The sequence below is a fragment of the Mustela putorius genome, unplaced genomic scaffold, assembly GCF_011764305.1.
Source record: "Mustela putorius furo isolate JIRA1106 unplaced genomic scaffold, ASM1176430v1.1 tig00000139_pilon_pilon_pilon, whole genome shotgun sequence".
In the NCBI taxonomy this organism is placed as follows: domain Eukaryota; kingdom Metazoa; phylum Chordata; class Mammalia; order Carnivora; family Mustelidae; genus Mustela; species Mustela putorius.
In genome coordinates, this window is record NW_025421293.1 from 7,146,488 (window position 1) to 7,159,550 (window position 13,063).

The 13,063-nt window shown below is 53.6% G+C and overlaps 1 protein-coding gene across 7 annotated transcripts in view; it reads right to left on the bottom strand.

Moving 5' to 3' along the window:
• The window catches only part of CUX1 (cut like homeobox 1), a 352,615-nt gene that overhangs the window by 159,099 nt on the left and 180,453 nt on the right, over positions 1-13,063 (bottom strand). For all 7 annotated transcript variants that reach the window (XM_045075003.1, XM_045075002.1, XM_004761600.3 and 4 more), the window contains exon 4: positions 2,802-2,880. In XM_045075003.1, coding sequence (XP_044930938.1) covers positions 2,802-2,880 — 79 coding nt within the window. The remainder of the gene's footprint in view (positions 1-2,801; positions 2,881-13,063) is intronic.

Below are 13,063 nucleotides of genomic sequence, written 5' to 3' on the forward strand. Positions count from 1 at the left end.
CCACACCTTGGGGCACACCACGTATCACACCTGCTGTACGCCAGGCCCTGCTCCAAGCCCTGGGCACAGAGTGACAACGCAAAGCTGTTCCTCAGTAGGACCAGCAGGCACGAAATAAGAAAAGACACAAATAAAATTTCCGCATCGTGGGGTGCGGGGGTGGGGAGAGAGGGTGCGCCTGGGTGGCTCAGTCGGTGGACCTAGTGCCTCTTGGCTTCCGCTCAGGTCATCATCTCAGGGTCATAAGGTCATGCCCCCCATCAGGCTCCACGTTCAGCACGGAGCCTGCCGGACATTCCTTCTTCCCCTTTGCTCCTCTTCCTGCTAACTCTCTCTCTCTCTCTTTCACAAATAAATAAGTTAAATCTCTAAAGAAAAAAATGTTTGGATGGGGAATGGGGGGTGGGGGGTTGGTTCTGTCAGATTTCTGGGCCAGCCTCCTTAGTCGCTGGCGCTTTGTCTCCACCTCTCCCCGGAGCCAGCTGTCGGCTCTTCCCAGGCTCCTGGAGCTCAGCCATAGGACGCACAGCTGAAATACCCACCCCATTATTCCCGACAGCTGTCCTGACTTTTCCGATGTCGCGTGAGTTGCTGTTTTCTTAAGACCAGAATTTAACACTCTCTCCACCCCCACACTGATGTTTCTGGGTTCAGGTGGACTGCGGCCGAAAGCACACAGACAGTGAAACCCCAGACTCCCCCCACCTGCCTGCCTGTCAGTAAATGCGAGGCTGTTGCCCAGGCCCTTCCTGTAAGGCTCAGCCACAGGATTACTTCCTCTGAGCAATAAGCAGACTTCAAAACCCAGGTGGAGGGCTCCAAGCTCCATTCCTGCTTTGCAAAGAACTTGCTGGATGTGTCAGACCCCAGCATTTGTAAGAAAGAAATACCTAGGAAGTGCGTGAAAGCGATCTTACAGGGCACGCGGATGTACTTTGATCGACTTTTACTCTTAACAGAAAACATCAAACGTCATTTGCTCCCACCGCCTTACCCCGAAACTGCCAACTTGAATTCTCCAGCCAGAAATGTAATTATGAAGAATATCACCAATATGGGAAAAATGCTGATGGTACGATATTAAGCAACAAAAAAAGAACAGCTACCCGCGTTATACTCGAGATTCTATAAAAATTATAGGTCTATAAATGAGGCCTGCTCAGGCAAAGAGGAGAGTTGATTTAAAACTGCCTCTATGAGAAATTTAGATGGAGACTAACTGCAAAACGAGAAAGCCAGGAACTTGCTGAAGGGATTGCCCGGCTGAGAAAGTTCACTAAAGGAAGACCCAAGGACAAATGGACTTTTTAAAAAGAGAGCATAGGTTATTTAGAAAACAGCAGCTGAAGGCTCTCTGGGTCTCTGGCAAAGGCAAAACAAGCTTGTCCCCTTTCAACTAAGTCATCCACACAAAACTTGCAAAAAGAAAATGCAAGCAGGCCTACCAAGCTGCCAATTTCTGAGAAATAGTGCACGTTGGGCACCAAATGATCCAGTTACCCTGAAGAAGCCTCCTCATAAGCCTTGTCCAGGGTGGTCGGGAAACCCCTAGGTGGATACAAACTCTTGCAGAAAATCAAAAGGCTGCACTTTGGAACTAAGGGCTGGAGATGGTCCCCAAACAGTGAAAAGTTAGAAGAAAGAAAACCATTCTCATCACTAGGCTGTTCCCCCACCTTATTCCATTTTCCAGATGAGAAAGCTGAGGGCCAGAGAAGAAAAGGAATGTAACCAAGACCTCACAACAGGCCCTGGCGGGAGAATCTGTATCGCTCCTCTCTGTCCAGAGTGTCCAGAGTGCTTTCCACCACCCCTCGCTTGGCTTGGCCTCTATTAACTCCCACTCCCAGAGGGGACAGCCGAGCTTAGTGAATCCGAACTGGAATTCAAGTACAGACACCAAGGAGGTCTACTTCTGCTCTGCTTTGTTAAAAGCAGCTCTAGTAATGTCGGTAATGCTCAGAGGATTACTAAGAGTAAGTGAGCACTTCCAACTGCTGGTAATTTGGCTTCCTTGGTCTGTAGAGGAGGACGTTCGCACTACTTTCCTGATTTTCTGATCTGAGTCTTTCCAAGACTGAGCTGGGACCCATGTGATCGTGTCCATCACCTGCCCATGGTTTCTAGGTGATGGGACACCCGGGAAAAGACGACCAGTGGGGCCAGTGGGTCAAGGTGCTCTGAATTCTGCCTCACTTTTCTAAAATAACGAATGGAAAGCCATTCCCTCTCTGAATGTCCAGCAAGCATGATTAAAACGTTAACTCTTTAGTTCCTTTACAAGAAGAAACCACCCACCTATGTCCCAAACAGGCTACCTCTTGCCCTTGGCTAGAACTTAAGTGAAAGACTTGGCCAGAGGATGCTAATTCCCTGGATGACCTGGGAGGGAGGAGGCGCTCCAGGGGCCCTATCAGGGCCATTCCCGAAGGTGGAATCGGTCAGTCCAGAAGCATGAACGTTCACGATGTCTGCCTGGCACAGGCATGGGTTCTGTTTCTTCTCTGAATGCACAGCACTGCATACCGAGGCTAAAGGGAGCCCTATAGGTTTGAGTTTCTGCACTTACAAAGGCATCAACTGGAAGTTACATGGTTAACTTCAGCAGATGCACATCTGATTTCCATACCCATCCGAAGCTTGGGTTTTCGAGAATCCATATTCCCAGAATTCCCAGCTTCCTGGGGAGCTGCCATTGCTGGTCTAATTCCCTTAGGGAAGCTGAGAAGAATAAGCCCGAGACCCACCAACGCACCAACACACAACGCCCACTGGCGGCTTCTGGAAGGGCGCGGGCTTACCTGGAACGTCGATCAATCTTTTGTAGACATTCAAGAAGGCTGCCTCGGCTTCTTTGCTTCTTTTACTCAGTGCATCAATCTGAAAGGTGACAAAAGAAAGAAAAGAAAAACAATGAGCTCAAAATTTGTCAAGAGGTCATTGAGAAATCATCACGCATCTAGAGAGTTCCCAGGGCAGAGAGAAGTCTGGTTTCTTCATGAAAATGCCAGGCAGTCGGGCCTTCCCCTCGGGGAAGATGGTGGCAAACACACGAAGGGGCGACAATCCCCGTGGGCCCAGCTGGTGAGGGTGGCGGGGCAGAAACAGGGCTGTGCAGCCACGTGTGACCAGATGAGAAAACGGTTGCTGTCCTTACTCTGTGAGTGTTTACCAAGAGTTGGCCGTACGCCTGCTCCAAGCCCCAGGAGCCGCGGTCCAGCAGGGGGAAGAGGTATGCAAACAGGGGGCTAAATCCTACTTGAGAAGAGCAGAGCCATGGGGACCCCGAGAAAGAGCCACCAAGCAGGAAAGTGGGTGACATTTAAGCAGAAACTGCAGGAGGAGTTCAGCCAGGTGGGAAGGAGAGACATTGCACATTCGAACACCCAGAGACAAACCCTTCAGTCTGGGGGCTCACAGGTCCCGGTTAAGGATCTTATGAAGGCCAAGGGCCCTGCTTCTAAAAACACACATGCACAGTGATGTATTCTCCTTAGGATACTCACAGGTCCTCTTGTGTTCCATCCATGGGATCCAGGGTGAGACCCCACCATGGGGCTGTTACAACACACCCCGACACCATGGAATGTGGGGGTGTGCTGGGATGTGAATGGGGACACTCGGCTGATGCGACCGGGCAGGGGAGCAGGGCTCAGACCACGAAAGGCCCGCGGTGCACATAGGAGGTGACGCTCAAAGGGGGTCAAACTGAGCTGACAGGAGGCACAGAAGAACCAGACAAGTCAAGGACAGCCCCCAGGTCTCTAGCTGAGGCACCAGGCTCGTGACGGTGGCCAGGACTGATGAACCCACCCAGCCGGGCCAGTGGAACATCTCTTCATCAACGAAAGGGGACACGTGACACTCCTAAGTGTGCCAGACACACATCCAAAGAGCCCTTGCTTGCTATGAACTCGGTACGTATTCTGCTCACGTAACATACTTGTTGAAACATCCGATCACTTTTCATACCTGAAACATTCAAGATGCTACATGTACCGACTTCATACTGGCTCAGGAAAAGGACACTAAATTACATATTCCTTCTGTCCCCTCGCAGAATTATACGCTCTGCCTCCAATGTTATTAAAGAGGCAAGAGGATGTGACTTAATTATAGGGTCCCTCGCGGGAGCCAACCAACAATTTGTTCAGGGCCGAGAGAGGCCACCTGATGAGGGCTAGGAAGACGCTGGGGAGCAGGACTCGGGTCTCAGGAAACCCAGGGCAGAGATAACCAGCATTGCCAGTCCCAGCCAGCCACGCTCCAAAATTCCCTTTGAAGTCAGTTGCTTGGAACTCAGATACATTTTCCTCCCATAAAATAAGACAGTGATTTTCTTTAGGTGCCGTGGAAGTGTCCAGAATAATCCCCAAGGATGACTTAAAAATGACAAGACAGTTCTTGCTTTATTTTTACAATAAAATGGTATCCCCCCCCCACCACCCCGGCCCTGAGTATTAGCAAAAGGGCTCACTGTATAATTAGAAAAATATTAAAAAAAAAAAAAAAAAGAGAGAGAGAGAGGAAAATAAAAATTTGAATTCTGTCACTCTCCAGTAGAAGTCACCCTCTGTCTCGTTTCTAGCTCCCTTCACTTTTTTTTTTTTGGTTTAAAAAAAATATAAAAGAGTTGAATGAAATGTAGTCACACAGGCAAACTACAGAGAGGAAGTAGGTTAGCGGCTGTCTGGGGCTGGAGAAGATGGCGGGTTTGGAGGACAGCTTAGGGGTGCTGTGTTGCTTTGTGGGGCGATGAGACGTTCTGCAGTGGACTGCGCTAACAGTCACACAACTTTCTGACTAGGCTGAGAATCAATGGGCTGCAGACTTCCTAAGGGTGAATGATGCTATGAGAATTACATCTCAATAAAGCTGTTAGCAATGTCTGCACCTCAAATTAAGGCACATGTAAAATTCCGGACTGTGCGATCATAACGTGTGAATCTTCTCCAGTATCTACTACAAAATTTGGAAAATGTCTTAATAGTAGTATTTCATTTGTATCTCAACTCCCCACGTGTAGATGCTTTGAGTGAAAGTGCACTTGGGAGTTCCGTCTGCGGACGTCTGGCACACTCCCTGCGCTCTGGGTCTTTCTGCTCCCTCTGGAGAGCAATGGACTCACGGGGAGGGAGTTTCTGCCCAGGCCCCAGGTCGGATGCTTTGGCTACTCTTTGTGACTCCAGGCACCGACAGAAGCTTCTCTGCTCAGCTCAGACCCGTGCCGGGAGGGTCCCTGGCTTTCCTGGGGGCTTTCCTCTGACCAAGAGTGCAAAGGGTCGCGGCCTCCTCAGTAGTGGACAAAGGATGGGCTCCGGAAGGACCCCGTCTCTCCCATGGGGGCTGTTGACAGGCAGGGCGCAGGAGTTACCCAGCACACTTGGGGACAGTTCAACTTATGGGTTGAACCGTGCTCCCTGAAAAGAGACTGAAGTCCTGGTCCCCAGCACCTATCAACGGAACGTTATGTGCAAATAAGGCCTCTGCAGGGAAGCAAGTTAAGATGACGTTGTTCGAGTGGGTCCTGATCCATTATGACCCTGTCCTTACTGAAAGGGGAACACTGAACCCAGACATAGTCAAACCCCCAGGGTGGACCCCACGTGAACATGAAGGCAGAGACTAGAGCGGTACCTCTAAAAACTAAGGAACACCAGCAAACCAGAAGCCAGGAGAAAGGCCTGCGGCAGATTCTCCCTCACAGCCTCAGAAGGAACCGACACTGCTTAGGCCTTGATCTTGGCCTTCTAGGCCCCAGAACCGTAATAAATCAATGCGTGTTGTTTACACGGCTCAGTCGTGGGTTACTTGGTCGCAGCAACTGACAGGCTAACATAGGGACCGTGATGCTGGGTTCCCTTCCTGCCTGTCCCCTTGCGACAAATGCAGGATAATTCAAAGCCAGTCCCGAGAGAACAAGGTCAGGCCAACGAGCTTCATTAATTCATGAAGCCACTGGACGACGAGGATTCTTTTAAGATTTTATTTATCTATAGGGGGAGCGGCAGGCTCGCTGAGCCCGGAGCCCGATGTGGGGCTCCATCCCAGGACCCCGGGGTCATGACCTGAGCCAAAGGCAGATGCTTAGCGACTGAGACACCAGGTGCCCCGACGACAATGAGGTTTCTTAAGAGGTGATGAGTACTCCACGTGTGGCTGAGTTTCTGCTCGACGAGGTCCCCGACCCAGGCCTCTTATACGATTTCCGAATCTGGTAAGATTTGTGGATTCGGGGTATTCTGAGACTTTCTACTCTCACACACTCTTCAGACACCCCTACGGGCGGCAACCCTCAGCCAGGACTGGGCCCCAGAGAGGATCTGGTCAATCCTCTCCCTGTCCCAGCTCCGTGCTTCCCGGGGTGGCTTCCCCACACCGCGGCTGGGGACTTGCTATCTCGTGCTCCTGCTTCCTTGACTGCCCTGCGGAAGACCTACCCATGCTCCAAGGGGACCTGGGTGTCCGGGTCCCTTGGCTGGCAGGGCTCTCTGAGCCTGGAGCTTGGGGGGCCGGCCTGATCTGTACAGGGGGGTAATGGCACCCACCTCCCAGGGCCGGGCAGGTAGAGGAGGTCACATGGCTAAGGCGCTCATGGAAGGACTAGCTACCTGACAGTGACTTTGTCACCTTCAGCAGCTTTCCTGGACGGGTCCACGCAGTCAGAGCACGGAGAACGGGGCGTGGCTATCCCGTCTGCGACTACACCCAGTCTGTGGCAGGTGCCCCTGGTCTCCACCTGGTGGCCCTGAGAAGTGGCCTTAAGGCGCAGATGGTCTGAAGCAGAATCCGGGCTAGACACTCCGACGACTTCATGTGCAAAGACAGCCGGAGGTAGAGAGTCTGCCCCCATCCCCACGCCCTTAAAGCCACGGTGAGCAAGGGCAAGGGCACAGGTGGCGGCACTGGGGCAGAGGGAAGCTCTGGGCACACGCTGGCCCGGGCCGCAGGGAAAACCTGTTCTGCTCCAGGGACCAGCCTCATCTCCTGCCACGCCCGGTTACTCCCTGTTCCCTGCGGAGGAGAGCAATCTCCCCGCAGCCCGGAAGGCGCCTCCTTGGAATGTTCCTCCCATCCTTGAGGCTCAGCTGACCCATCTGCCCGCCACCGCCTGCCTGCGGGACACTCCCATTGTCCCCTGGGATCATTCTGGGGTTCTAGTACTGCGGGTGGGGCTCCCTGAAAGCCCACGATATGCTTTCTGTCTCCACCGCCTTTCCTCCCCAACAGCACGCAGGAGGCGCTTACTACCTTCTCATATGCGGGCGGGACAATTTGCCTCAATCCATCAGGTTTTACCTGCGGAAGTGAGCCGGTGGTTAAGGGATCCAGTTTTAAGTCTTTATGAAAATGCTTAATATGTCAAGAGCTCTTTGGGAAGTACGGTTCCCGCGATGACGTGATGACAGCCCCTTGGCTGGAGCGAGCACACCAGAAGCATCTTCCCCCTCTGCACGCGCCCCACCACGCTCTCCAGCCGCCCCCGGCAGCGAGCTGGGCGCCCCCCCCCCCCCCCCGCCCAAGCAGGAAGCCGGGTGGCTGCTCTCCAGTCTCCCGGACCCAACAGTGACCCTCCCAGCAACACCATCTCTGCCATGCTGAGTTTGGCTTTTCTGCACAGAGAATTAAAATAGATAGAGAAGGGCGCCTGGGTGGCTCGGTTGGTTAAGCAACTGCCTCCGGCTCAGGTCATGATCTCGGAGTCCTGGGATCGAGCCCCACGGCAGGCTCCCTGCTCAGCGGGGAGTCTGCTTCTCTCCCTCTGACCTTCTCCCTTTCACGCTCTCTCTCACGGTCTGTCTCACAAATTATAAAAAAAAAATAAATCTTAAAAAAATGGATAGAGAAAGGTAGTTTATTCTAAATCTGAAACAATTGGGGTGCCTGGCTGGCTTAGTCGGTGGACCATGTGATTCTTGATCTTGGGGTTGTTAAGTCTGAACCCCACATTGGGTGCAGAGATGGCCTAAAAGTAAAATCTTTATGAGCAAAAAATCCAAAAAAAAACCCCAACCAACAACACCCTCCCCCAAAAAAACCAACAAAAAAAATCCCCAAACCATACCAAACCAAACCAAAAACCCTGCTTTAGAAACTGGAGACAACCCACAGGTGTTCACAGTAGCACACAACACACTCAGAGGCCAGGTCTGGAGACGAGTTCACGACGTCACTGGTGCAACCCCAGAGATCGTGAAGGCAGAGCAGGTGCCCAGCCGTATCGACAGAACCATGCTCTGCGGCCCTGGGAGTCGTGTGCAATCTCGAGCTGTCGCTGCCCGTCACCGTCCACCTGCCCCATGGGGCGGACTGCACACCTCTGTCACTGCCACGTGACTGGTGGGGGACCAGCACCTTGCATGTGCAGGTGCTCTCCCCACCCCACTGATGGCAGGTGTGACCGCGGGGGCCGCTTTGGCCAATGCGACGCAAGCAACAGTGCCACGTGCCACGCCAGAGACTCTGTTAAAAGCGATCACGTGGTTCACGCGCTGCGCTCTTGTCTTCTGCTGTGGGGCCAGCGCGACCTGACGGGGGCCGCTTCTCTTATCGGACTCTGTGGACGAAGACCACACACAGTCCCATGGCCATCACGGCCGCCCACAGCTAATATGTCACATGGGCGAGAAGTGGTCTTTTGTTGCCACAGGCCACTGAGACCTGGGGTCGCTTGTTACGGCGGCCTCATCTAGCGAGCGGTCTGGTCCAAGTCCAAGGGAGGTCACACCGCTAAGCCAGCGCGAAGTAAAAATAAGGAATAAACCACCGATATCATGAGGGCCGAAGGACTTTTTTTTTGAACTATTTTTTTGCCACAGGCAGGGCAGGGGGAGGGCAGGATGATAAAGCAGAAAGGGCACAGGACTTGAAACCGGAACAGCCCATTTGCGACAGGGCTCTGTCGCGCATTCGGAAACACTAAGCCAGCTACATAGTCTCTGCCTCTTTGAATTTTATTTCCTGTGCCCAGGAGAAGGGAACGGCCAGAACGTCTGCCGAAGGAGCCCTGCAGAATCGAACAGGACGAGAATCTGACCGCGCAGAGCTGTTCACAGGCTAGTTCTCAGTGTCGGAGACCATTCCCGACCCGTGATGTATTTAGAAGGTGAGCCACCACACAAACAGGAACCAAATTATGTGTCATTTTCAGAGGGTCAGTTAGAAGAGAATCTACACACTCAAGGCATTACTTTTTGTACAAACTGCCACATCACTTTTAAAAGAATTAACCCCAGGATGCCTGGGTGGCTCAGTCAGTTAAGTGTCTGCCTTCAGCTCAGGTCACGGTCCCGGGGTCCTGGGGTCGAGTCCTGCATCCGGCTCCTTACTCAGTGGGGAGCCTGCTTCTCCCTCTGCCTGCCACTCCCCCTGCTTGTGTTCTCTCTCTCTGACAAATAAATAAAAACTTTAAGAAAAAAGAAGTTTTAAAAACAAAAAGAATTAACCCCTTCCAACAGTCCCATAACCAGCACCCATGGTGGGGGACTGCAACTTTTGAGGGGCACGCTGCTGTCTTAAGGGGACATTGCCTACAAGAGTCCCTCACCCACCTGCAACTCAGAACATTAATGGATTTGAGGCTTTGGGGGCTGGTACTCGACTTTTCAGTGGGGCTCTCCTGATTTCTGCAGAGGAAGGGAATGTGGGGAGAACGAGAAGCTGAATCTGAACCGGGAGATGCTCGCCACAGGACAGAAGAAAGGACACAACAGTGTGATATTTACAGATGGATAAATCCGCCTTGACCAACAGCCTTGACCACCGATCAATTGAGAAGTCCTGATCATTTGGCCTCAGAAATCGATTTCAGAATTAGTATCTCTTTCCTTCATTTGATGCTTTAGCCTTAGGTGACATCTCCCTGTTACTTCCAGCGTGGACACTATAGGCCAGTGCCCAGCAGATCTCCGTAACTGTAGCTTCTCCTTGCCACCAAGCGGGACATGTCCTCCACAGGGGCCCCGGCTCACTGTCCCAGCCCTCAGGAAAAAACACAGAGCCACTCTGCCCTAATGGCTTCTCCTCACTCCCAGACTTCCATCCACACTCCCCAGGCTGCGGTCCCAGAACACTTCCCCACGCAGCCCTTGACTTACGCTAAGTTCATCTCCCACCAAATCCCACCACTGACCACGCTTGTCCACACCAAGCCTCGGTCCCCGCCCCCCCCCCCCACGCCCCTTCACACGTCTGGGTCTTTCTAGGCTAGGTCTTCTGCCGGGAATGCCCTTCACTCCAGGCACGGGGGAACCCAGCCCTCCCTCTTGAGTCAGTCTAGGTGACACCTCCTGTGTGGCGTCCTCCTGATTTCCCCAGGCCCCGCTGGTCACTCAGTCCTCGCGCCACCTGAGCTCTTTGTGAATCCCTGTCTGCCCACTGCTCACACCGTGTGATGACGAGCCACGGGCACGAGCCTCTCCCCACCACCCCGTGGTCTATCCCACGGGGACAGACCTCGTACAGTGGCGCCTCCTGCTCTGTACCCAGCATCCGGGTCCTCACTAACACACGGGGCTGCCTGGGAAGCATCGGTTCCGGGCAGAGACGGCCGCCCGGACTCAGGGACTCCCTGGAACTCAGCGCTGAGCTCTGTAGCACCTGGCACTCGCAGGATTGGCGCAGGAAGGCCGCCTCTTACAATTCAGAGCTTCAAGGAAGCGATCACTAGCTCCCATTTCATCCACTCTAAAAAGTCCGAAGCATGAGCCCGGCTCCGGCCTAGTTTAGGGAAGAGCAAACTTCCTCGTCAGAACAAGAAAACGCCGGAGAGGGGGTAGTGGGGGTGGGGGTTGGGGCTGCAGATGAAATGACTGGGTGACATTGTCTCCAAAACGGAGAAGATAAGAACCCTTCAAGGACTTTTGGTGAGTTTTACGAAGGAATGTGCCTCTAACTGGGCCAGGCACCTGGGAGGCCCAGAACACTCCGGTGCTGCTATCGTTTGACAATGAATGTCCTGCTTGTGTACCAGTGACCCCCGAACCTCCCCGAGGGTGGCCTCGGTTGGGGTGTCACAGCAGCTGCACACTCAGCCCACAGTGAACAGTCAGTGGGGGGGGGGGGGGGCGCGGCTGCAGGTGCCTAGGCCCCGCCCAGGTGGGCCCCACCCATAGGCCCACACCGGCACCTTGTCACGCCAGCTGTGACACACAGACAGAGACAATGGTGTGGACTTTTTACCTAGGGATCGCCCCCCAAAATACGAAACACACAGGTCTCGCCGCTCACTTGGTGTCGTATACTCTGACATGGAAAAGGCTCACCTTTCCAGGGAGCCGCCCGGCCTCGCCAGGCACGGCTGGTAAGGAGCGCAGTGCCACATGGGGCCAAGGGCCTGGCTGCGGTGCCCGAAGATCAGGATCGAGTCCCGGCTCCAACACCAGCACCAGTGAACCACCTCGACCACCAACCAACCTGTGCCTCCGTTTCCTCGTCTGCAAGGCGGGGAGAATAAACCTTGGCTGCTGTGGACGGTGACAGAGCCCCCGGACTGGCAACAGCACTTCTCAGATGCGGAAACTGACCAGGCCCAGAGCCAGGCCCCTAGGGATCCCCACCAAGGCTACAACGACGCCCCAGCACCATGCCTGGGGCTGCGCAGTCAGTGGAGAGAATGTGTGCTTGGAAGGAACAGAACCTCTGGTCTGAAGCCAGCCCCGGGGCATGTGTGCTGGAGGGTCTGGAGGCTGGTTCCTGCAACTATTTACCCCTCGGTCTCTTCATCTGTCTAGGGAATGACTCCCTCCTCACTGAATTGTGGAAATGAACTGTGAGAATCTCCCCTGTCAAGCAGCCGGTATACCCTGGAGGGTACAGAATCAGAGAAAACATCGGTAACTTTTCTAGAAAAAAAATCCAAAGGCAGCATTCTCTTCCCAGCGCCCCGCAGACTGTCCTCCTCTGATTCAAGTCTTGGGGACAGAGAAACACTTAAACCACATTTAAGATACTGTGGCAGCAACGGCCCGCTCGTCAACAACCCATCAGCCTGTGCCCCGGCAATGTACAAGCTAATGATTTAGAAATAAACACGGACCATTAACAGAATTTTCAAATCGATGTGCTCTGCTGGACTACAGGCTAGCAGGGACCAGCAAGAGCTTCAGGGATGCGACTGGATCTGTCTCACTCAGGGTCTTTCAAGAGCAAAACAAGAAGAGCCCCGTGGCCCACGGGAAGTCAGCCGACGATGACCAAGATTCCACCCCAAACAGGCGCATACGGGGCCCCGGCTGTATAGCTCTAACTTTCATTGAACACAGCCACGTAAAAGGAAGAGGTATGTTTTCTGGAGCGAGATCACAGTGGCAGAGAGCACGTTTGCTTTGAGTTCCATGGAGACGCGAGAGGACTCCAGGGAGGAGGGAGCCCCCTTTTCCAGCACCCTGGTGGTCCCTGGAGCAATGGGGAGGGAGGAGAGACTGGGAGCAGGTGTGGGAGCCCAGCTGCCACCACCAGCTTGCTTTCTCAAGGTCCCGCTCCATCGTAACATCCAACTCGCAGACGGAGTCCCGTGGGGAGGAATCACACCCACCCTACTCCCCATCGCAGGGAGCAGACCGAGACTACCCGCATTTCTCTATGCGGCTCAAAGCTGGATGAACAGATCCCACAGGGAGGTTCTGGCTGGTTATAAGGGCAATGCAGCGTAGACGTGGGGCACAACGCACAGCTGCTTCTTATACAAACCATTAAGAATATTCCTTAACTACCTGCCTGCCTCCCCCCGCCTACCTTGACGAAGCGTGTAAGAGAAGAAAACTGGAGAGAAGTCCAGAGAAGACAGTGCCGTGAAGGGTGAGCGGGTAAATAAAGATGTGGGGCCACGGAGAAGCGATCTGTGGCAGAGGACAGCGGGAGAAATACTGTGAAGACCGTGAAAACAGTGACTAGCGTCTCTCTCTGCCCTTACTGCTGGCCACGCACATCTGATGTTCTGGCTGTCACCGTGGATCTGAGGGGCTGCCGTGGGGAAGGATGAGCCATCCTGTCTCTCCCCAGAGTGCAAATCCAGAGCCACCAGGTAGAAGCTACTGGCAGATCACAGCTTCACAGTGGGAAA